This window comes from Mercurialis annua, linkage group LG7 (genome assembly GCF_937616625.2).
Source record: "Mercurialis annua linkage group LG7, ddMerAnnu1.2, whole genome shotgun sequence".
Classification (NCBI taxonomy): domain Eukaryota; kingdom Viridiplantae; phylum Streptophyta; class Magnoliopsida; order Malpighiales; family Euphorbiaceae; genus Mercurialis; species Mercurialis annua.
The window spans coordinates 36,423,703-36,448,792 of record NC_065576.1 but is presented as its reverse complement, the minus strand read 5'-3'; the positions used below and the strand labels follow the sequence as shown (position 1 = coordinate 36,448,792).

General features: G+C 32.7%; 3 protein-coding genes across 3 annotated transcripts; 1 reads left to right on the top strand and 2 right to left on the bottom strand.

The window, feature by feature from the left end:
* Nucleotides 1-2,244: 2,244 nt before the first annotated feature.
* LOC126655779 (uncharacterized) lies at nucleotides 2,245-6,063 on the bottom strand. Its single transcript, XM_050350081.2, has 6 exons — nucleotides 5,719-6,063; nucleotides 4,550-4,749; nucleotides 4,253-4,393; nucleotides 4,062-4,142; nucleotides 3,406-3,533; nucleotides 2,245-2,397 (listed from the first exon to the last, which is right to left on the bottom strand). The coding sequence occupies exons 1-6, from the start codon at nucleotides 5,942-5,944 to the stop codon at nucleotides 2,358-2,360; spliced, it is 816 nt and encodes a 271-aa protein (XP_050206038.1). The 5' UTR covers nucleotides 5,945-6,063; the 3' UTR covers nucleotides 2,245-2,357.
* A 12,086-nt stretch (nucleotides 6,064-18,149) lies between these two features.
* Nucleotides 18,150-24,659, top strand: LOC126655777 (cytochrome P450 CYP82J17-like). The gene is made up of 2 exons (XM_050350080.2): nucleotides 18,150-19,181; nucleotides 23,843-24,659. Exons 1-2 carry the CDS (start codon nucleotides 18,231-18,233, stop codon nucleotides 24,464-24,466), a joined length of 1,575 nt encoding a protein of 524 aa, XP_050206037.1. The 5' UTR covers nucleotides 18,150-18,230; the 3' UTR covers nucleotides 24,467-24,659.
* Nucleotides 21,443-23,206, bottom strand: LOC130014870 (protein Asterix-like). Its single transcript, XM_056103839.1, has 6 exons — nucleotides 22,989-23,206; nucleotides 22,814-22,866; nucleotides 22,635-22,685; nucleotides 22,224-22,395; nucleotides 22,023-22,123; nucleotides 21,443-21,669 (listed from the first exon to the last, which is right to left on the bottom strand). Exons 4-6 carry the CDS (start codon nucleotides 22,380-22,382, stop codon nucleotides 21,660-21,662), a joined length of 270 nt encoding a protein of 89 aa, XP_055959814.1. The 5' UTR covers nucleotides 22,383-22,395; nucleotides 22,635-22,685; nucleotides 22,814-22,866; nucleotides 22,989-23,206; the 3' UTR covers nucleotides 21,443-21,659.
* Nucleotides 24,660-25,090: the final 431 nt, after the last annotated feature.

The following is a 25,090-nucleotide window of genomic DNA, read 5'->3' as shown; positions in this document are numbered from 1 at the left end:
TTTGGTCTGACACACGATTTCTCATCCATAGGTGTGTGAGAAATTCTAGTCGGTATAAAAGGTGTTTCCTAACTGAGTTAAGTGGCGACTCCATTATTTCAAAACTAACGAGACCGAGGTCAAATATAAAGTTGGACGAGCGCTCCCGAAACCCGCTTGGCTCACATTGCCGTTTGTCGAACCCACACTTTGGTGCGACGGATTAAAGAGACGAATGGCAGCAACGTCAAATCATTGCCGCCGTTTGTCGATTGATAGTTAAACAAAGAATTAAGAAAAAAACAAAGAAGGACAAAGTTCCATGTGTACAGACGACAGAGGTGGTTAAAATCGTCGTTGGCGTGTTGGGAAGATGAAGAAGACTGAAAATTTACAAAGCGTAAAAAGGTCCCTAGATTTTCAAATAAAATTTTATATGATATTTAAATTTTTAAAATTTTAAAAGTTAAATTGATATTTGAAAATGATAAAGTGTTAGTTTGAGAAATGAAACCTTTTTCTATTTCATAATGGAGGGTGCAACACACTAAGAGGGGTGTGACTGACGAGAGGCTGAAAATGACATTTCTTATACAAAAATGCCAATTTCTGGATTGAAATGATCCACTTTACTCGAAAATGACGTTTTTGATGTTTTGTGTCAAATTGAGGAAGTAAACTGCTAATTGTTTATTTAATCTTTAAATTAAACCACTTTATTTATCACACTTTCAAAATTTTAATTTTGCTTATTGAAAATATAAACTTCTAAATTCTCCTATTTAACCTGTCACCGTGACATTTATTGAAATTATGAGCTTAATTGGTCCAGCATGAAGTTGGCTTTGTTTAGGAGAAAAGGCAGTAAAGTAAATTACAGATTTTTAAAGTAAAGTTAAGTACAGTAAAGGACGGTAAACGAAGGTAAGGATTGTGTTTAACCTTCCATGTTTGAGAAAATAATAAAGTAAAATAAGACTTTGTTTGGGAGAACGGGTAGTAAAGTAAAGTACGGATTTTTAAAGTAAAGTAAAATACAGTAAGAGACCGTAAAGGAAGGTAAGGGTTGTGTTTAACCCTTTCATGTTTGGAAAAATAATAAAGTAAAATATGTATTTTATAAAAAAATTGAGTTTAAAATAATTCAACACCCCAATTTAGAGGGTTGACATATGAGGGTTGAGAGAGGTTGCGAAATATTTTTCAAACCTTCAAAACCTTTAATTTTTTTTTCCAAACAGAGTTGAAATTTTCCAACTCCTGTCAATCTTTACTAACCCTCCTCAACCCTCAATCCAAATATAGTGTAAGAATTTATAAAAAAAATTCAGTTGAAAATAATCAACACTCCAATATGGAGGGTTGGCATTTTAGGGTTGAGGAGGATTCAGAAATATTTTTCAACTCCCAAACCCTTTAAGAAAAATAAATCCTAAATAGGAGTTGAAATTTTTCAACCCCCTATCAACCTTTACTAACCCTCCTCAACCCTCAATGCAAACATAATATGAATGTTTCATATACCAAATAAGCAGACATTTGCAGGCTAAATTACAATTAATTTTTTTACTTATAAATAACACGATAATGTTGTACAACCTAATTGGAGACAATAAAAAAAACCTAATTGGAGAGATTTCTTATAATCTTCTTCATTTATTCAAGATCAAATTCATGATATTCTTTTCTTAGTTTCTTCTTCTACACTGATCCTTCAAGCCTTCGTTTTAAAAATTTCTGTTATCTTTGGCTGCTGAAAAGGAGGAAGCAGCATTTTCACTTTAATAATTTTTTTAATTTAAATTTTAAGAAAATAAAACTTTCATTATAAAATTAATAATATTATACCTATAATTTAAAATAAAAAAATTATTTATTAATTTATCATTTGTTTGGTCCATATTATTAAATGTCTGCATATTTAATTGCTCTATATTTTAAAATAGTTACGTGCTATATAAATAAAAAAAAGCACGTTGATTTAGAAGTATTTTTTTTATCTCATCAGTTTTGTCTTTTAGCGCTGGACCCACCTAACGCTGGACCCATCTAGCGCTCAACCATAGACTGAGCCAAATGATATTATCACGATCTCTCTTTCCGCACCACTGGAAATTTCATCAACTTCTCCCTTCAATTCATCTTGTTTGCAAATGAATCAATGAGTGATTATCTTACTGCACCAACAGTCTCATATCTCTCAATCATAAATGAAAAAAGAGTAGAGAAAACCACAGCGCCACCACGTATGAAAAACTCATAAGCTTAAATTAAACTTCACTAATTTTCTTTTAATGAGAACAAACTAAAATGGAGACGAAAGGTACATAACCATCCTGTCTAAATAAAATTCTCATAATTATTAAACATCAGAGATTCTAAATAGGCATTCTCATCAGTAGCTGGCCTCCCATGAAACTGTCAATAATAGAAAAGAAATGGAAAAACATTACAGTGAGGATTAAAATGAATGGATAATGCTTATTTCATAATAATCTATAAATTCTAATTAATTGTATCACATTACTAAGATAATTTAATAATGTCTTTTAATATCATCGGCTCTGTCAAAGAATGATTGATGTCAAGCGAATCCTAAGCATAGGCCACATTGACCTATGCCTAGAGCCTCAATTTTAGAAGGCCACAATATTTTGTAAAAATTAATCGGATCACTTTATAATAGATGTCGTAGTCTTTGTTTTGACACGAGTTTAAGATTTAATATGATCCTTTTCCCATAAGAAATAAGGGTCATATATGCCTCTACCGTTTGGGTCAGGATCATTTATGCCCTGATGGTTCGGAAAGATGCAAAAATACCTTTAACGTTTTTAAATAGAATCATTTAGGCCCTTACACTTAACACGGTTAGGAGCATATATGACCCTTTTTTGAAAAACATTAGTGGTCTAAATGAGTTCATTTAAAAACGTTATGGGAATATTTGCACCTTTCCAAACCATGAGGATATAAATGATCTTGAGCCAAACGTTAGAGGCATATATGACTCTTTTCCCATAAGGGATAAGGGGTGTTGTAGTTTCTAACTATGCTAATAAATATACTCCATTCGTCTCATAAAGATAGAAAAAGTACTGTTACGTAAACACAAAATCAAAATGTCCTTAGAATCTTATTATATCAACATTAAATGTGCATCTTGATTTGTGCAATTCATTAATTCATAGGCTTATTTCAAAAAACTAAAAGGGGATAGTTGAGTAATGCTATCACAAATTAACTAAAATTAACTACCTTTTTAATTCTTGTGAAAGTAGTAATACATTTTCTATATTTACGGGACAAGAGTATGTTTTTAACTGTCTAAGGCATCACTCGATCTAAAGTCAGGTGATGTGGTTAGTCTGTGTAAGAATTTCCAAGATGTATGATAATAATGCTAATTTATCAACAAATGGTTACCTCTTGATATAATAGTAACAAAAATCAGCCAGTATAAATGTCTGAACACCTTCTGCAAGAAGTGCCATAGGAAACCAGAGGTATCCACTTCCAGCCAAGAATAGATACCGTCCGCGAGTCTCATAAACCTACAAGTGGATGGCAACCATGTTTGTCAATAATTTCTTTTTCTCTTACTAAATGCTGATTCCAAGTTCCCTAATTGAGGGGATACACTCTAAAATCAATGATCTCAACTTTTATTACTAGTGCTTACCAAATCAATATCATTGACTAGTTTTCATAAGGAAACAATAAAGCAATGTTGGTTCAGAATATATCGATCGACTGGTCCTAAAGAACCCGAGCTGCATATAAAGTGAACTTACAACTACACATGTGTAGAAATGATTAGGGATGTGCAAAAATATCGGTTTTAAATATCCAAAATTTAATTTTTCAGTTAAGTTTTACTTTAAAGTATAAATGATTCAGCTCACTTTTGATATAAATCAAACGGAAGCGAAAAAAACAAAAATGAACCGGACCAACTTGGCAAACAAAAAAGAAATTTGGTTCCGTTCGTTTTGAACGGTACACTCCTAGAAATGATGGTATTCAATTTGTAATTTAGAGAAGTATTAGCAAAAGGCTGAAAAAAATGGTTTCTTACGAACCTGTATAATCCAGTGCGCACAAGCTAAGAATCTCGCAACACCCAGTGCAAACACATAATGAGATGTAAACGGTTCAATCATCTGATAATTTAACATAAGAAGAGAAAATAAAAAACATCAGTACATGTAGTTTGATGGACTGCTGCAAAAATCATGGTAATACTAATAATGATGATTAAGACAAAAAAAACCTTTGCATTCTGCATGAGGCGAAGCTGCGGCAACACCGAGACAGACTCTAAGTACACACAAAATGCCCAAAGAATTCTGCTAATATATATATGTTTGGTATAAGGATGGATAATTGCAGCAAGAATGACAGAAGGCACCACCTATATGTAACAGAAGTTAGACAAAACAACGACGACAATGTTATTTAAGCAATTAATAAATATATAGAAGCTTAGATGGTTAGATAGATTCTCTCAAACAAGCATGAAAATAATTTGTTTGTCGGGTTTCTACTCGTGAAGTGAAGAATGTTTTACCAAGTAGTATAAGGGCATATTGTCAAGTTCCTTGATGTAAGTTGACTTCAACTTGAACCTTATCATGTATAATAACCAGAGAGTCGAAATTAAAGTAGCAAAGTCTAGAACTGTATGAATGTCGGCTTCCATTATGATGCTACAAACCAATCTTACTGCTAAAAACAGAGCTGTGAGCTCTTGAGTCTTAAGTGAAAGACCTGTTCAATGCAATGGCAACAAAATTAATGGACAATGGACACCGAAATAGAAAATGAGTTGAATTTTGGGAACTCCTCAACTCGGAAGTTCCTGATTCAAAGACAAATATGATTCTTATAAAAACCATTTACAGATTCATGCAAAAGCTGCATATGAATTGAACGTCATCAAATCATTAAAAATATACATATGGACTTTTTGAGTCCTGTGATTTGGCGTTTCGTTTCTCTTTCCAAAAATACTTTTGAAACTCTAAATTTATAACATCTTCTTGTAAAAAAAAGGCATTTTTAACAGTTTTTCATTTCAGCATTTCCGTGTTAACTCATAGATTCAGAGATAGATTTCTCAAAATTCACATATCCAAATACTATTGCTCGCACGCGTAACTTCAAAGTCAGCAATCTCATTTGTGAACGATGTCAGGAACGCCAATTTCCTAAAATACTTTCGGAGGTCACAAAATAGACAAGATTATTTACCTACCTAGCCAATTCAAAAACTCTTATCCATTTATTTTAGCACTCTTTCTTGATTCAGAAAGCATAACTTGATTCACAAACACAATCTTCATAACATTCATGCTTAAAAAAGTATGTGTTCATTTAATTTCAATAATTCTCACACATTACATGCCACAGCCATCATAAAATACTTTCCATCCCTTGAATTTTTCAATTGAACTGAAAAAATAACAATAGTGTGCCACAGCTGAATTTGCTGAATCAATCTTCAATATTCTTACTTTTCCGCAAATAATTATTCAATACAACAGTTGCGCCGCGTCATTTATGCAACAATCCAATAAGACGTTTGCAATGTTACGATATTTAATGATAAAAAAGTAAACAATAATTGATTTTTTCAATATTACAATAGTTCAAAATGATTTAGAACAAAACAACTGTAAAAAAAGCAGAACATCAGTGAAAATACAGCAAAATTTACTCAAGAAACAGAGAACAAACCAGAGCAGCTTTTTTGAGTGGCGAGCTTATAAATCAAAACAAGAATACCAGCAGCATGAATAGCCTCAGAAGCAATAAAGAAATGATTATGATCTTTCACTACAAACTTCAACCCCACCAAACAACCCAATGCAATCACCACTCCCAACAGCGTCTTCACCGTCACACTCCGCCGCCTCATCCACCCGAACACCACATTCACCGGCGAACTCCGCTTCCTACCCATCACTTGTAGAGAGAGAAATATTAGTGCAGTGTGAATTGTAAAATGTGATCTATGGATTAAGCGGAAACTGGTGCTGTTTTAGGAAGACACGAAGAGTACATGCATATTGGTTTTTTGTATTAGGTGGCATTTATTATATTTCCTTGTCTGAATTATCTAGTTAGGTGATATCATACGCCACGCCGTTTTGGTGTTTGTTTTTTTGATTTCTCCACCATTTTCGTTGCATTATTTGCCTGTTATGGAATTCTGATTTTGACAATTTTGTTTCTTGGGAATAAGGAAATAATACTTTTTGCCGGTGAAAATCATCAATTTTGACCTCCTAGATTTTTATACCAAAAATTTAGATATTGGTCCCTAATAGTAATTAGAGCAAATTATTCTGAAAATCCCGACATATATTATAAGCAAATCATCAAAAAAAAGCCAAATTTTTTATAAAATTTTCACAAAAATCTAAAATTTTGTGAAACTTTCATGCAAGTTTTGGCTTTTTTAGTCATTTGCCCTATATTATTATTTAAACGCTGGTTTCTTTTTTCTTTTTTAAGAAAATCATACGATTTGGTCCTTTATTTTCATTTTTGTCAATGATTTACTTCTTCCGTCAATTTTTGGTATTAGTCAACCGAGTCAAATGATTAAATTAAAATTTAATTAAAAAAAATAATATTCTCTCTCACTTTTGTTTTTGTGCAGGATTTCGTCCCTCAACTTTGAAATTAATGTACCTCTAAGTCATTTGACTTGGTTGACTAATACTAAAAATAGATAGAGGGATTAAACTGTTGATAGAATCAAAAGTGAAGGGTCAAATAGTTTGATTTTCAAAAAAAAGGGAACAAAGTGTGAATTATAATAAATATGAGGGGTTTAAAAGTAATTTTCTCTAATAGTTAATTACTTTTGCTATTAGGCCCTCAAATAAAATTTATTACTCTCTAAAAAATTGTTTGTCCTATTAAACCATTAACTAGTATAATCGTTTTTCACCTTTGAAGAATTTTGGTGCTTTTGATTATCCATGAAGACAGTTTTAATTTTGTAATTAAAAGTAAAGAATTTTCTCATTGATCATAAAAGAAAGATCCAGCTACCTTTTGTAGTGTGATGGTTACAATAACAAATAACTAACTTTTACACTTGTCAAGCATTGATTTGTCTAACTAACTAACCAATCAACTACCACCACACCGATTGATCTCAGCTAAAGAAACATGAGGAACACACTTAACTTGCTGCTGAAGTTAAGAAAACACACGAGCTGCATCACACAAGATGTACTGAGATTGTGAAGTAAGTAAGCAGAATAAGAATCTGCTATTACTCAAGATGGAGCGAACAATATTCTGAAAATTCATCTTGAAAATTGCATGTTGGAGCTAAGGGTTTAGTGAGAAAATCTGCTAATTAATTACTGGAAGTTAGAAGAAGAAGATGAACCACTTTTGAGAGAACATTTTGCCCGAGTAAGCGACAATATTATCAATCTTTATGCGTTTTGTTCTTTCATGAAACACATGATTTTGAGCTATATGAATAGCAGATCGATTATCACAATAAAGAAGAGTTGGAGCATAATGTAAAATACCAAAATCTGATAAGAGACAATAACCATTGAATCTCACATGTGGTTGCTGCAATAGCACAATATTATATTGTGGTTTGTTTTTTGGATTTCCAAGACACTAGTGATTGTCCAAGAAAGATGCAATAGCCTGCAATTGATCTTCTTGTATCTATGCAGGAAGCCCAATCTGAATCTGAGAAGCCTTTGATAAAAAGATCTGAAGAAGTAGGAAAGAAAATTCCCGTCTTGGAGCCTTTTTAATGTATCGCACTAACCTCTGGATTTCTTGCATATGAACAGATGTAGGTTTTTCCATAAACTGTGAAAGTTGATGGACAGTGTAACTGATATCTAGTCTGTTTGTGTAGAGGTATATCAATTGACTAAGTATTCTTCTATATCTTGTAGGATCAACAACGTATTTGCTGATACTTGGCTGAGCTTTAAAGAAGAAATTATTGTAGAAATACGTTTACAACCAGTAAAACCTATGTCTTATAAAAAATCTAGAGCATATTTTTTTTGAGAAAGATTAATGCCCTTAGATAATAACTTCCAGTCCTAAAACAAAACTTCAAATCTCCCAAGTATTTGATTTTGGTTATTTGTTGTTATATAAACTGTTAGACTTAATTTGTCAATTAAGGTTTTGAGATAAGTCATAGATGAGCAAACTGCAGCAGATTTGTGGAAAACAATTGAATCGCTTTTCATGAAAAATAAACCTCACTAAAAAGCTTGTAGTGAGGCACCGTATGCATATACTCAATCTGTCAGAATGTACTGAAATCACATCTTGATGCCTTCATAATCATGTATTGGAAATTTTGGAGATTAAGTATGAGGAAAAGGAACAAGTCCTTATGTCGCTTCGTTCTTTAGCTCCATCCTATAAACATTTTTGTGACACTCTACTTTTCTGTAAGCACATTTTGACAGTTAAGAGGTAAAAGCGTCACTTTTAAAAAAAAACTCATGGATAATAAACTTTTGAGTAATAGTAATATTAGTAGTAGTAGAAATAGTCCCGCCGATAGATTTATTGGTTGGATTGAGATATTTTTTTATTAAATTGTACGGTTTTCAGGGCTGCTTTAAATTTTCAGGATATTTTGGTAAGGTGTCAGCTGATATGGAGGTCTATTTTTTTTAATGACAGCTTATCAATGATGACGGCCTTACGAGATGTTTTTTGCGGAAGGGATTTAATGAGCGCCACTATAAAACATAGAGGGTTTAGTGACCGTTTTTTTAATTTAAATAGTTTATTTAATGGGAGCTCCGGAGTCAGAGTTCATGGGTGATTATTAGCCTCATAAAGGTAAAACACATGAAAATCACAGCATCATGTCTATATCTAAATGTCTAAAGCCAAAGGAAATTCTAATCACATAATTGTTGAAAGACTTAACCATTAAAAATACTCTATTTTAAAAAAAAAAATTGTTTATGCCGCAAACTTTTAAAATATTTAATTTTAGTATCTTTATTTTTTTCAGTTTCAATTATAACCATTTGTTCAAATTTGAGTGAAACAAAATTTAATATAAATTTCACATTACTTCATATTTGTAAATTAAAACGAGAAAAAGATAAATTAAAATAATATAAAGTAATATTAAGAGCATATTTAAATTTTTTTCACTTTAATTTGACAAATGATTATAATTAAAATTAAAAATAAGAAATTGGCTAAAAGTTAATTTTTTTAAAAACAAAAAAATTAAGATATTTTAAACCTTGTTAAATGGACTAAATTATTGTTCTTATGGAATGGGCAATAAAAGTCATCATGACATATAATCAAGTTTACTTTTTGGTGCCAGGAAGAAAGGCGTGAATCATGCTCCTAAAGTTTTTCTTCTCCTAGGAATTATATGCTCAACATTTGGAATGTAGGCTCAATAAATACCGTATAACCGTACAGTCGATCCTGTGATAATTAATACACATGATAGATCAAAAATTTAATAATTATTAGAATTATTAATTTATTGAGTTTATATAAAAAAAATTATAAAAGATATTAAAACATCTACATTAATAGATCTAATATTAATATTATATTATAAAAAAACTAACTAAATACACTTTACAATCACTCAATTTAAAAGAAATAATTTTATATTCAATTTAAGAAATATCAATTGATATCAAATTAAAAAATAATTATTAAGAAGTTGTATTCATAAAGTAAAATAATTTATAATATTTTTTATATTAGAGATACTTTAATTACTTTAATTTGTTTATCCAATAACTTTTTTTAAAATTTCTCAAAAGAATAAGAAAGTCATAATTTGATAGTATTTTAACTTCCACTTTATGAATTAAGGTTAGTATTGCCTCAAATAAATCATCAATTGTTATATATTTCTTTAAAAAAATCTCTCTAATAATTAATATTCATGTAGAATATATTTTAAATTTTATTAATTATTAAATAATAGAATTATTAATTATCCGACGTGGAACGAAGTTGGTTCTCTCAATTTTCTATTAATTATTAGAATTATTAATTTATAGAATATTAACTATTAGAGGGTCGACTGTAATTGAAAATATTAATAAACTTAATTTTTATTTTTTAAATGACAATCTAATTTTATATATATATATATATATATATATATATATATTATTTAAAATAATTTAAGAGCAAAATAAACTCTTATTATTAAATTTTTAATATTAAATATTTCAAATTTCATAAAAATTGAAATTTTATCAGTTAACTAAACTGAAAAAAAAAACATTGAGTGCAGTCAATATATCATACAGATCAATTTAGATGATAAAATTTTGTTCAACAGGATACAGTTGTAGATTTTTAATTTTCATAATAAGAAAAGTTAAATTTCAGAGTCGGAAACATTTCTATTACTAGACTACGTTTATGGAAACACGAATTGTAAAACTTAAGCATAAAACTTACTTGTATTGAAGATTTGTAAAGGTGCTTTACAGTTTTCCGTAAGACCAGATTGTAAAATAAGCTACTGCTTATTACTTGTAAAGTACAAAATTAAGAAAATGATTGTAAAAGCGAGATACAATTTCTGGGGGTTTGGGAGAAGAACTGATTCTAGAGCTTTTGAATATGTCACTCCAAATGAATGAAGATTGAACAACCCAAAAGCCTATTCGCAATTCTCTTTTCTTTTCTCTCTCCAAAAAAAAAGTGTGTCTTGCTAAGGCCTTCCTCCCTCCTTTTATAGAGCCTTCAGTCTTGTAAGATGTTCCTCCACTAGTGTAAGCATGTGGTCCAGGGCCATGTGCTTCATTTTGGAGGCTTGTAACGATTGGTAGCTGGCAGTGCCCCTCTTGTCATGAGTGGTAGCTGTCTGTCACCTTCTTTTGTAATGTAATGAATAATTGAGCTTGAGTGGCTGGCTGATGGGGCCTTTGTCTCGAGTATCAATTATGCTTGTAGAAGATAAGGCAGCACTCCATGTGATGTGGTGCTGTCACTTGTCGTTTTATACTTTTTTTTTACAATAACAAACAATAATAAAACATACATTCAAATGGTAGGGCCTATTTCCTCTTAGAAACAGGGGAAAAAATTCCAAAACAATCATCTCCATTGTCATCGCCTAAATTTATGATAGGCTCAGAGTCTGTGTCTGATTGTGCTGATGCAGTAGACGAGTTGGGCCTAGTCCCAAGGAGTTGCTGCATGATTGTAAAGTATTCCTCTTCGCTTTTGGCTTGGGCTAGGAGAGTCTGGGCATGAGACTTCTAGGCCAAAAATGTTGAGGTTGCTGGATTTGTAATGGGCTCAACATGGGCCTTCTTGACTAACCAATTATGTACCGCTGATGTGTAACATTCATTGATAGTCTTGTACTTATCCCACCATTTAACCTTGAACTTTCGGGTCAGAATGGTAAGACCATTGGGCTTTGTGTTGTAGTCAAAGTACCAAGCCAAAACCCATGGCGTAAAAAATTTCGAACAGAAGTGAAAAAGGCTGGATAGCTTCTTTTCCTGATCTGTTGGCTTGTAAGTTGTGCAAAAATAGTTATATCCGTTCTGGGCCCGGGAAATGAGAATTTCTGGAATGGCCCCAAAATAATCCCACCATTGTGAGAACCAATTTGGAACACTTGTAATTGGGCTTCTCTTATCAAAATAGATAAGCCAAGAGTGGCTTCCTCCAAAGTTTTGCATAAGGAATGTGTTGAACCAGGCTTGCTGGTAGTCCCAATAATTGTAAAATTTGTAATGTGTCTGGGTAGTCTGGAAAGAAATTGAAAAAGGTTTCGGTTTTGCTAATTCTTGACCCCATTGTTTTGGAGACAAGATTTTTTGTATCTTGCAGGTGGAATATGCAGGATCTTCATGGTCCTTATCTTGAAAGTAAAAATGTTTGAAGGCCGCAGAATTTGTCACCTCCAAAATTGCTTGGTAGTAGGGCTGGGGTTTTTGTAAATCCCATGGTTTGAAATACCAGTCCTTTGGAAAAACATTTTGTACTGCCACGAGGGGGTTTTTGTGAAAAAATTCTTCCTCCGTGGTTAGTACGTTTTGGAAATTTGTTTTCAGAAAATACTGAGAAACTGATTTTGTAATTTGTTGACTTAAAACAATCTGTGAAGATTGTGTTGAGTCGCTTTGTAATTTTTTTTGAGAAGCGGGTTTTTGTACTGAAATTCCCTTCTCTTTGTTTGTAGAAACAAGTTCAGTTGTCATACCTGATGTTTCTGCTGGTGTTGGCTGACTTGTAAGATTTTGTAATGCCAGTAGTATTTCTGGCGACTTGGAAAGAGATGCTACCCAGTCTTGGATAGCTGAAGAACTTGGTTGAGTACTTGAAGAAGCACTCTCTTGTAATTTATTTTCATTCTCCCCTTCTATGACCATATCAATCCATGATTTGATTGGTTTTGTAGAAGGCAATTGTAAAGGTTTTTTGTCCTTGCTCTTTTTGGGAGGCATTAGGACCTGTTTTGTAAGAACTCTCTGGTTAGGAAGTCTGTGATGAAATTTGTATCTCCTTTGATATATTCTATATCAAAATCAAAAATACTCAAAAAAGCTTGCCAACGAGCAAAAATTTGTTTAGAAGCTATATTTTGGACATCCTTTTGTAAAACTTCTTTTGCAGATTTACAATCAATTCGTAGTAAAAATTTCTGATTGAGTAAATCGCTTTGAAATTTTGAAATGCACTTGACAATGGAAAGAATTTCCTTTTTTATTTTTGAATAATTCTTCTCGATGTCATTCCAGTGTGCAGATGTAAATTGTACTATGCATTCTTTTTCGTCTTGCAATTGTTTTAAAATTCCGCCATAATCTAAATCTGATGCATCAGTTTCAACAATTTTAGGTGCAGTTGGATCAGCAATATGCAAGCATGGGATGCATGATACTTGTAATTTAATTTGTTGGACTATCCGAGTGTGCTCGTCTGTCCACGGTGCCAGATTTGTTTCTAACCTATCATGTAATGGTTTAGCAAGGCGATTTATATTTGGACAAAAATCCAAAACATAATTCAAGCTTCCTAAGAACCTTTGTAATTGTGTTTTTTCCAGTATTTGATCTGGAAATTTATTTGTAAATTGTAATGATCGTTCGATTGGTGTGACAGTTCCCTGGGAAATATAATGTCCGAGGAATCTAACACGAGTTTGAAAAAGTGATATTTTTGTCTTGGAGACTACTAAACCATTTTTCTTTGTAACATGGAAGAATGTTTCAAGATGTTTGAAATGTTGTTCTATTGAATTTGAATACACTAGAACATCATCAATGTAAACGATGCAGAATTTGGAAAATGGATTAAAAATGTCATTCATGATTCTTTGAAACTCAGAAGGTGCATTTTTCAGTCCAAATGGCATGACGTTCCACTCGTATTGTCCAAATGGGACTGTGAATGCAGTTTTGTAACGATGTTTCTGATCAATCTGTATTTGCCAAAATCCAGATTTCATGTCAAATTTTGAAAAAATGAATGCAGAATGTAATTTTTGTAAAAGATCCTTTTTATTGGGCATGGCGTATCTGATCCACCTAAGGACTTGGTTCAGCGGCTTGTAATTAATAACCAATCGTGGAACACCACACTCTTGCTCTGATGCTTTAGAGACATAAAAGGCTGCACAACTCCAAGGTGATCTAGATTTGGAAATCAAACCTTTGTTAAGTAAATCTTGGATTTCTGTTCGGCAGTGTTGTTCTAGGTCTTGGTTCATTTGTATGGGTCTAGCTTTTGTAGGGATTTCTTTTTCATTGAAATCAACTTCATAAGGTAGGTCGACTATGTGTTGTTTTCTATCCCAAAAAGCGTTTGGTAAGTCTGAACAGAGAACTTTTTCAATTTGGTCTTGAAAATTAGAAATCTGTTGTTTTGTAGAGGCGTTTTGTAATTGTAATTCAATCCTTTGTAATGAAACATCCTTTTTCAAGGTTTGTAAATGGAAATCTTTTCCTTTAATCAAATTGTAAATCTCATTTTCATAGACAGAATGTGCTTTGATGATATTGAGATTTCTTGTATGTGGTTTTTGTATGAAAGGAAAAGTAATTCTTGTATTCTTTGCTTTGCAGGAAATTCCATCATGATTAACCTTATAAGGTGTTATAAGGTTAATAAAAGGTGTGCCTAGGATGACACTATGATGCATATTTCCTATTAAGACAAAAGAGGTTTTAACAAAAACATTTGTATTGGAGACAGAGGCCGAGGCCTTGCTCTTGATTGTCATTTTGGAGTTGTTAGCTGCTGAGAGCTTTTCTTTTGTAAATTCATGAAATTTTTTAGGGACTATTCCTTCTTTAATACAATTGAGGTCTGCTCCTGTATCAAATAAGGCGATAATATTGATTTTGAAATCTCTTGAAAAGACAATTGTAACCTGAATGAGATATTTTCTAGAAGTAATTTGTTCTAAAACATTTAGAAAATCTTCTGGAATTTTCTCTAAACTTTCAACCTTGGAATCATCATGTTGTTCTTCATCAGATTCCTCAGTGTCATCAAGTTGTTTTTGTAAAAGCATTTGTATGGTTTCGGAATGCTGAGCATGTTTTTCTTTAAGTTCCTTCAGCTCCCCTTTTATGACTTTGATTTCTGTTTGTAAATCTTGAATTGTAGAAACATGACTCTTTTTCTTTTTTGCCAAAATAGTTGTAAGGTCATACGTAGTAGGTCCTATACTAGGTAAATTAGAAGGTGATGGTTGTTCTACAGGTTTTGGATCAAAAGACTGGAGGAGTTTGTCCACATAGTCTTTTTGTGCATTTGAGTCGTGAATGTGTTTTACTAGTTCTAGGAGTATTTCCTGGTCCTTTGTTAAAACACTAACACATTTTGTAGTAGATTCTGTGTCTGAGGTAGATGAGGAAGTATTGGCTAGCTCATCTATTTGTAAGGGGTAGTCATCTTCTGAAGAAAATTCATGTTCAGAAGAACTGGTTGTAAGGAGGGCTTCTATTTTAGACAAGACCTCTTTTTCCCATTGTAATTCTTGTATTTTCCTACGGACTCTACAGAATTTGGCAATGTGCCCCTTTTTACCACATTTGAAACATGTGACATCTTTGGATTTGGACTTAGACTGCTCTTTGTCCTTTGTAAAAGGTCTTCTAGTCTTCCTGTTGTATGGTTTCTTGTAATAGTTTTCATCTCTAGGCTTCGAATACCTAGAATATCTATGAAATGTTCTTTTTTTGTAAGGCTTAATTTTGGAGCAATCTCCACCACAATCTTGTGGGGATTTCTCAGTGGAAATGTCAAATTGTTTGCAGAAAGAACCTAACTCTTGTTTGGTTCTTTTAAGTTCCCATTTAAGAGTTTTTTGTAATTTAAGGTCTTGACAAATTTGTAATCCTACCCGTTGGGTTAGGCTGACCAACTCGCCATATGTGAGCATGTTATAAGGTATTGGTTTGCCAAACTTTTGTTTGATGAGGTCTCTAACCTTAATGCTGAGAAGGGTTGGGAGGCCCGCTAGGAACTTTTCTTTCCAAAAAGGCTGATTTGAATCTTCCCTAAGCATGACTCTAGTTAGGAAGGTGTTTTTGTAATATTGGAAATCACTCAACTTTCTACACCTGAGATTGGATAAGAGTTCAGTGTTCTTATCTTTGAGGTGTGTTGGATCTCCAATGAAATGTAAAGAGATCATAATGATCAAGGTGGATACTGCATCTTGGAAGGGGTTTCCTGACTCATCAAGGATAGGGGTGCCTTCCTCAGTAACCCGTATGGCATTGAGAATGTCTAAATGTTGCTTTTGGGTTAAATGGTAGTCCCACCAACCTTTAAGCTGTCCTGAGAATCCTGCTATGAGGAGCTCAGCAATGGCTTTGTCTTGGACATTTGTTTGGGTTTTGTAAGCATTGGCTGCCATAGTCATCTGTTGGAGAAGACTAAGGATTTTGTATTCCGGAAGGCCATCTAGGTTCCATTCATAAACAAAACTGGAATTGAACCTTGACTGTCCAAGAGTCATGACAGGAGGGCCTATGTCTGAGTTAGCAGAGGTTTTTGCTAATTCCCATTGTAATTTATGAATTGTAGGTTGAGACTCTTGAAAAGTCCCTATGTCTGAGGAACCTATGTCTGAGTCTTGGCCTAAGGCATTGATGATTCTAGGGCCAGTGTTATTTTGAGTAGTGTCTTGTACTACCTGATTTGTATTTGACGCGGAGGATTGTATCCTACTCAATCTATCTCTAATGGCTGAGGTAAACTCTTGCCTATTAGTCTGGAAGTCCAGCTGGGTAGTCCTAGACACTTGAAATGGCTTAAAAATTGGATTTTTAAGTTTCTTGTCTAGTGGTTTCTGGCCGACATCCTGGGTAATTACAGTTTTCTGAATATGCGTTTCGATTCTAGAAAGCTGGTTACCTATGGAATGTAAATGAGTATTTGTAAAATTGTTTTGTTTGACAATGTTTCTAATATTGTTAGAATCATTTTCCAAAACATTCTTGTAAGGTGTGGCTTCTATTGGTTGATCAAGATGGGTTATTGTAAGCATTCTGAGGGGTGGATGTTCTGACTCCACTGTTCTCCCATCAGCTAACTCCCATTCAGGGACCTTTCTTCTCATAGTGACAGGATTTGCAGATTTTGTAAAGAATGGATAAGATATTTTAGGCGATGACAATGAAAATGATTGTTTTGGAATTTTTTCCCCTGTTTCTAAGAGGAAATAGGCCCTACCATTTGAATGTATGTTTTATTATTGTTTGTTATTGTAAAAAAAAAATGGTATAAAACGACAAGTGACAGCACCACATCACATGGAGTGCTGCCTTATCTTCTACAAGCATAATTGATACTCGAGACAAAGGCCCCATCAGCCAGCCACTCAAGCTCAATTATTCATTACATTACAAAAGAAGGTGACAGACAGCTACCACTCATGACAAGAGGGGCACTGCCAGCTACCAATCGTTACAAGCCTCCAAAATGAAGCACATGGCCCTGGACCACATGCTTACACTAGTGGAGGAGCATCTTACAAGACTGAAGGCTCTATAAAAGGAGGGAGGAAGGCCTTAGCAAGACACTTTTTTTTGGAGAGAGAAGAAAAGAGAATTGCGAATAGGTTTTTGGGTTGTTCAATCTTCATTATATATATATATATATATAAATATATATATATATATATATATATATATATATTGTCTGTTTGTTTGAAATAATGTCCGAAATATTGCCGAAGCGGGATCGGTCCTCAAAAAAAACGTTTCGGGAAAGAGAGGATATTAAACTCCCTGGGTCACTAGTGTTATCTTGAATTACATAATGATCACGAAACTTTATTTTGTTACAAAATGGTCACTGAACTGTACCTTTTATTACAAAGGGGTGTCACTCATATAAAACGCATCGTTTTCATGCTTAAGTTGTTACAAAAAGAATACTAAACTTTTCATGAATTACAAAAAAGTTATTGAGTTATACTTTTTATTGCAAAAAGGTCACTGAACTATGTACCTTTTTGTAATTAAAGCTTGCCATGTAAGCAAAAACGTTGCGTTTTATATGAGTGACACCCCTTTGTAACAAAAGGTATAGTTCAGTGACCATTTTGTAATAAAATCAAGTTTAATGATCATTATGTAATTCGAGGTAACTCTAGTGACCCAGGGAGTTTAATATCCGGAAAGGGATATTAAACTCCCTGGGTCACTAGTGTTATCTTGAATTACATAATGATCACGAAACTTTATTTTGTTACAAAATGGTCACTGAACTGTACCTTTTATTACAAAGGGGTGTCACTCATATAAAACGCATCGTTTTCATGCTTAAGTTGTTACAAAAAGAATACTAAACTTTTCATGAATTACAAAAAAGTTATTGAGTTATACTTTTTATTGCAAAAAGGTCACTGAACTATGTACCTTTTTGTAATTAAAGCTTGCCATGTAAGCAAAAACGTTGGCCTTTTCATAGTAAGCAAAATATTTACATAATCAAAGGTTGACATAGTTAAATGACCTTTTCATAATAAAAGGTATAATCCGATGGATTTTTGCAATCCATGAAAAGTTTAGTGTTCTTTTTATAACAACAAAAACATTTACATAATCAAAGGTAAGTTCATTGACCATTTCATAAGACAAATTTTTTTAGTGACCTGAATGATTAATGTTTTTTTTTTCTCTTCTGGATCAATATCGGAGTAATTAATCTAGTCGTCCATTGATCAAAGTCCGCAAATCAAAGGTATATTTATTATCATGGACATAATTTTCAGTTCTAATTTACTAGCAATTTCCGGTATTCTAACATCGCTTTTACTCTATAATTTATGGAAGTTCAAAGTAAAAAATCGAAGTTACAAAGCTGAAAATGGCTTATCATCACTACCTCCAGAGCCATCAAGAGCACTGCCGATTTTAGGTCACCTTCATATACTCGGCAAAGAGAAAACCCTTGCTCGAACCTTAGGTCGCCTGGCCGATAAACACGGTCCCATCTTCACGATTTGGCTAGGAGTGCATCGAACGGTTGTAATCAGCAGTCCCGACGCGATTAAAGAATGCTTCACTACAAATGACAAGGTTTTGGGAGCTAGGCCAAGATCAAGCCACGGGCAATACCTAAGTTACAATTATGCAGCTTTTGGTTTCGCATCGTACGGTCCTTATTGGCGAAATATGCGAAAAATGGTACTCATTCAACTCCTTTCGAGCCATAGGATCAAGTCGTTGAAGCACGTTCAGGTCTCGGAAGTGAACCTCCTGATCAAGGAATTGTACTTAAAAAGCAAGACAAATAACAAGATTGTGATGAGTGAGTGTTTTGAGCATCTTACTTTGAATATGATTACGAAAATGATCGCGGGGAAGAGATATTTGAACTCTAATAGTGAAGAAGAAGAAGGGAAACGAACTGGAAAACTTATGAAGGAATTTATGTACATTTCTGGGGTTCTTGTTCCTTCTGATTTAATTCCATTTCTAGGGTGGATGAATTTTCGAGGTCCGGTTAAAACGATGAAGCGTTTATCGACGGAATTAGATTCGCTTATGCAAAGCTGGATCGATGAGCATAAATTGAAGAGACTTAGAATGGATCATCACTCTGTAAACATTCAGGATGAAGACTTCATTGATGTGATGCTTTCTGTATTGGAGGATGACTTTTTTGGCCATTCAAAGGAAAGTATTATCAAAGGAACCGTAATGGTACGTTACTATACTAAAATTGCACAAATATTTTTTTAACTTTAATTTTTTCTGCGTTTATTTTTGTTTAATATTTATAATTTATTTTTGCAAAACCAAATCTTTGAACATTTTTCATTTCAATGTTTCTGATATCATAGTATATAACTATTAAGATTATATGAATTATTTTGGTTTTCAAATTCATTTAATAAATTTGATACAATCGGGGGCGAGCGAAAGGTTAGTTTCGCTACAAAACCTCCATTAATAAATTTCTTTATCTTTCCAACCGAACTAGCTGAACTAACTAAACTAGTTGAAATCTAAAAATATAAAACTGAATCGACCCAATTAGTTGTTTTTTTTGAATAAATCAGCTAAACTAATAAATATATGAATGATTGTTAAATTAAAAAAAAAACTACTTTTAATAATTTGATTAACCAAAATTTCAAAATTTTAATCATAACCAAACCGAATTTGTTTAACCTTATCAAACCTAGTGAACTAATAAAAAGAATTAAATTATGAGTAATGCTATATAATTCTCCTATTTAACCCATGTTATTTAACCCACCTTATCCGGCATTAAAAAAGTGGATGTTTTAAAAGTTGGTTTTGGGATATAGACTTTTCGAAGGGGATTGGACGAATGAAATAATACTACGTAATAGATAAGGTGAGTTAAATAATAGGGTTATAAAACATTTTCCTTAAGTTATTCCGTTTAATCAAATTTTCGCTCACCCTCAGCTCCAATTAGAGTCAAAATCAAGACCACACAACCACTACAACAAATCTGCTCTATAGGGGCGGTTTTTATCAGGTGTAGGGGCGGTTATAACCGCCCCTACAAAATTCAGAGATGGTTTTCCAAACCATCTCAAATACGCCGTCTTTTTAGCCGCCGCAAGAAACTAGAGGCGGTCATAACAACCGCCGGGGTAAGTACAGCGGATTGTATAACCGCCCCTATTGCATATTTAGAAAACATTCATTTTTCCTCTAGAGACGTTTTAAACCGTCTCTACTGCCGGCTTTGATACAGAATTTTAGCACCTTAATTGTTTTATAGAGACATTTAAAACCATCTCTACCACTAGTTTTGATACTAAATTTTAAATCTTTTGGATTTGCAAAATTTTTAATTTCAAAGTTATTATTATTCCAAATACAATTTTATAAATTTATAGTACTGGTAATGCTTATGGTAAAAAATTGATAAATTAGATTGAATCAGTGACTTCAAAAAAAAAATTCATATTGAATTCAAGAAAAAACAAAAGAGTCTCTAAAAGATGATCTTGCAATCCCACTTGCATATTTATCAGTCGAATCTTTTGCATTTTCCCCCTGACAAACTATTCTGTTTCCCTTGCACTCTTACTGTTTATTTGTTTAATTTAGCAAGTCTTCTGTTTTTGTGAGCCATGAAGTCAACGTATGGAATTATTCATCAGACGGTGCTCCCAACCTCCACCTTCCTGCAAACAAACACACTGGAAAAATCAGATGTTAAAATTACTATCCCAAAATTACGTGAGCTCATTTGTTAAAATTACTATCTCAAAATCATAACAAAAGAGTCCTACATCAAAGCTGCTAAATTATCATACAAATCTAGGTAAATTAAATGATAAAAATTATTTGGAAATAGATTAGGATATTAAGAACATACCTTCTGGTGTACTAAAAACTTGAGCCTCACAGCAAAATAAAATAACGATAATAATAAATGAGCAAGCAAACAAACACATCAATAAAAATTGCATGGTATATGCATACAGATTAAATAGAGATAAAGATACGTACCATCAATAATTTTTTATAGCTGCAATGTGAAAGTAATAGCATTATCAATCTGTACAGGTAATGCGGAAGTAATAACATTATCAATTTTCCATTATCAAGAGGAAATTAAGTATTGAAAACCTGCAAGTTCAAATATCAAAATCATATATGCTTATCATCAAGAAAACTGCAAAGCCAGAAAAAACAAAAACCACGGAAATTAATTACTACAAATTACTTTCGGTTTTTTCTTTTGCTGAGCAACGTAAGCACTAGCACTCAAACTCAAGACTCAACAAGCAAACTGAATTAATGAACACAACCTCAACTGCCATAAAAAGAATGGAGTGTATGCCTTGAGCTGCCGATTACCATCAGTCGACCAAACACCGACAACTATGGTTGGTAGATGCTCTAACTGCGGTCAAGCAATTAATGAACATTAAAATAAAACCAAATCAGTAAAATTATTACAGACCAAATAAATTACAGAGCTCCATTAATCAAATATCACTTGGAGGGATGCAACAAAATAGACATGACAGTTTAAAGCATCAATAAAACAGCAGTCTTGATGCAGACAAGAAAACAATTAAGAAAGCTAACCACAGATACACTAGCAAGGGCATGTGAAATTGTAAAAACTTACATCAAAAAATTTGATGAGCTCACAACACTTGGGACCAAGGGGACCAGCATAAATTGCTAATAGAATCTGCAAATTAAAGAATTAAATTAAATGACAGCTCCACTAAACTTGTATAGATGAACACAAAAGGCTTAAATTTTATTGTTTTAATAGAAAAACATAACACCATCATAAAGGCTGAACATAAAATCTTCGAGAAAATTGAACTCGTGATAAGAAACAAACACATATCAACACATCTAAACTCCATCCTAATCAAATCTCTAACCACTAATTTTTTAAAACAGATCTACATTAGAAAAACCGCAATGCATAAGATCACATGCAACGAGATCAATAACATTATGTGCATAGCATCAAAATTAAACTCAAAATTCGAGAGAAAAAGATTAAAACAATGAAATTAATAGCAAACTTACATAGTAGCCATAGAGATCTTTTTCGGATCATTCTCAGCATTTCTCATATTGGATAGAGATTGTGCACAGAATATTATTGCAAGCCACAAGCATGCCTTATACTGCCAATACATTATAAATGTAAATTTCAGTAAATAAATTCTATAAGCAATGAACACGAATTAAAACAATTCAATCGAGCACAGCAGAAGATTTACGAACCCTAATCATGACGCCAGCAACACCAAAAACAACAGCGATGAAACCAGCGTAATCAACCGGTAGATCTTGTGAAGAAATCATCGGTGCTACGTAAGGCTTTGCTGACGCTGGCTGACGTGGACCGTTTGCTGACGAAGATGTATTGTGTTGAGACAACATCTCCAATCTATCTCTGTGATGGACAAAAGCAAAACAAGATGGTTTAGACTTTAGAGACGACATAGAGATTTAATTGAAATAAAATACAGTTTTCTCATATTTCAAATTTTTAACTTCTACAATAAAAATTAATGCTAACTTTCTATAATAAAAACTAATGCTACATAGAACATCAATCATGAAATCTCATGGACGAAGGAAAAAGCACAACTTCATAACTAAAATATAAGCCGGAGGATGCCAATATCTTACCAATTCACTAAGCTGAAATTGCATTCTTACCTCAACTTTTTCAGCTGCTTTCTGCTAAAAAAAAAAGTAATCCAATTTTTTCATTCGTTCTCTATTAAAAACTACAAAAATGCAGAGGAATAAATCGATATCCCTTCCTACTTTCAAGCCTCAATTTCAAAGGTTTAAAACCAACTTACAGTTGACATCGAAAACATTTCACCGCTTCTGCTCATCATATTCTTCTGCAAAACTGAAATAAAGACGAAAGAGATAGAGACACAAATTAAATTACAAGTTACAGGGCATATATATGCTCAATGTCATGTATAACAATAACGGAACTATGCATTGTTGATCGTCAAATTTCAATACCTAAAATAACTTGCTTTCCTTATCAGAGATTCCGAGTTAGACGGTGATCTGAGATTAGTAATAGTGCAGATTATTCAAAATCAAAACTAAAATCAAATCAATCCATTAAAACCTAAAATCAAATCTAAAATAAAAAATACAATCAAAATCAATCTTTTAAAACCTAAAATCAAATCTAAAATCAAAACTACAATCAAAATCAATCTATTAAAACCTAAAATCAAATCAAAAATAAAAAATACAATCAAAAATCAATTTATTAGTACCTAAAATTAAAAATTATATCAAAATCAACCTATTGAAACCTAAAATCAAGACTCTAATTTAAATAATAAAACTTCAAATAGATATTTAAAAGCAACGATTTATATCAAAAGAAAAAAAACTAACAGAAATTACCTCGTAAATGTTTTGATTCACCAACAAATGTAAGACTGATAATCTATTCAAAGAAAATCGCAATTTTCTTTTTAGATCAAATGCTTACGAAGAAAGAGAGAGAGAAAAAGAAAGAGAGAGAGAAATTTAGATCGATCAAAAATATTGGCAAAAAACAGATTCTGTATTTGATTGATATTTCCATTTTTGTCCTCCACGAATTTTACAGACGGTTTAGACTGTCTTTTAATTCCTTCGAAATTAACAACCATCTCTAAAAACGCCGTTATTTATAAAATACACAAATCCAGCGGCACCTTTAGAAACCGTCACTATCACTTCGTTGCTAAAACCTGTTTTTCGTGTAGTGAACCTTGGAAACGACTTTAATACCATTATAGAATTAAACATAATAAAGGTTTTTAGATGAATTTTTGTTCTGTAACTACATATGATTTGAATTGTTTTATGTGTAGACTCTAATTATAGCAGGTGCTGATACAACATCCATCACGCTGACATGGATCTTATCCAATTTACTAAACAACCGAAGAACACTGGAGCTGGCCCAAGAAGAACTAGACCTGAATGTCGGTCGGAATCGGGTTGTTCAGGATTCCGATATCCATAACCTGAATTATCTTAAAGCAATTGTGAAAGAAACGCTGCGTCTATACCCGCCAGGTCCGCTAGCAGTTCCTCGTGAAGCTACAGAAGACTGTTCAATTGCGAGCTATCACATACCGAAAGGCACACGAGTATTTGCAAATTTATGGAAGTTACATCGAGATCCAAATGTTTGGTCTAATCCTGATGAGTTCATGCCTGAAAGATTTCTTACGCATAATCAAGCGGATGTTTTCGGTCAGAATTTCGAGTATTTACCATTTGGATCAGGGAGACGATCATGCCCTGGAATGAATTTTGCGATTCAAGCAATAGAATTGAGTCTTGCTAGGTTGCTTCAGGCATTTAGCATCAGAACGCCATTGAATGTGCGGGTTGATATGAGCGAAGGACTCGGGATTACCTTGCCGAAGACTAGTCCCTTGGAAATTCAGATCTTTCCTCGTCTTTCTTCTCAGCTATATGAATGCTAGAAGGAAAACAAGAACAAATAATCACCACTCACTACCACATAAGTCACTTTCAGTAACACCGGATAAGTGTCGCTATTTATATAAATATTTATTTTCATTAATTATTTATAAAATACACGCGTTTTATTTTTTTCATAAAAATACGCTCCATTTTTTACTTTTTCTTTTTACAAAAATATATTTTTCATAGATCTTGGTACATGTTTAAAAAGAGTATGTTTGCAAGCAAAAAGAATTACAAAAAACAAAATTTAAAGTCAAAAAATACATATAATTTTTTTCATTAAATAGATAAATAGAAATAAACTAGGCCCCAATCCATGAAAATATATACAAATTATATATTATCTCTGTTGACATTAGTTAGAAACTGCATATGTTTTAGTAAGTAGTCTATCTAATTTTTAAAATACCATTACAACACCTATTACTAAAACGCATGATAAATATATATTTAAAAAATAAATTAGTATATCTATTTTTAAAGGAGTTAAGATAATTACAGGGCCCTTTGAAAGGCTCTAATTATTAAAAAAAAAATCTAGTTAATTTTACAATAAAAAAAGCCATATTGGCGTAGAGAAGGTTTTGATTTGAGATGCAAAGCCATATCTTTTTTCTATT

Bases quoted from the DNA above. Each gene is read 5' to 3' on its own strand.
- LOC126655779 (XM_050350081.2), bottom strand. From the start codon at position 5,944: ATGGGTAGGAAGCGGAGTTCGCCGGTGAATGTGGTGTTCGGGTGGATG. The intron at 4,750-5,718 runs GTTTGTTCTCTG...TGCATTGAACAG, and splicing joins CACTCAAAAAAGCTGCTCTG to GTCTTTCACTTAAGACTCAA. The intron at 2,398-3,405 runs GTAACCATTTGT...TATTATTGACAG, and splicing joins TGTTACTATTATATCAAGAG to TTTCATGGGAGGCCAGCTAC.
- LOC126655777 (XM_050350080.2), top strand. From the start codon at position 18,231: ATGGACATAATTTTCAGTTCTAATTTACTAGCAATTTCCGGTATTCTA. The intron at 19,182-23,842 runs GTACGTTACTAT...TTTTATGTGTAG, and splicing joins TTATCAAAGGAACCGTAATG to ACTCTAATTATAGCAGGTGC.
- LOC130014870 (XM_056103839.1), bottom strand. From the start codon at position 22,382: ATGTTGTCTCAACACAATACATCTTCGTCAGCAAACGGTCCACGTCAG. The intron at 22,124-22,223 runs GTTCGTAAATCT...ATGTATTGGCAG, and splicing joins TTGCTGGCGTCATGATTAGG to TATAAGGCATGCTTGTGGCT.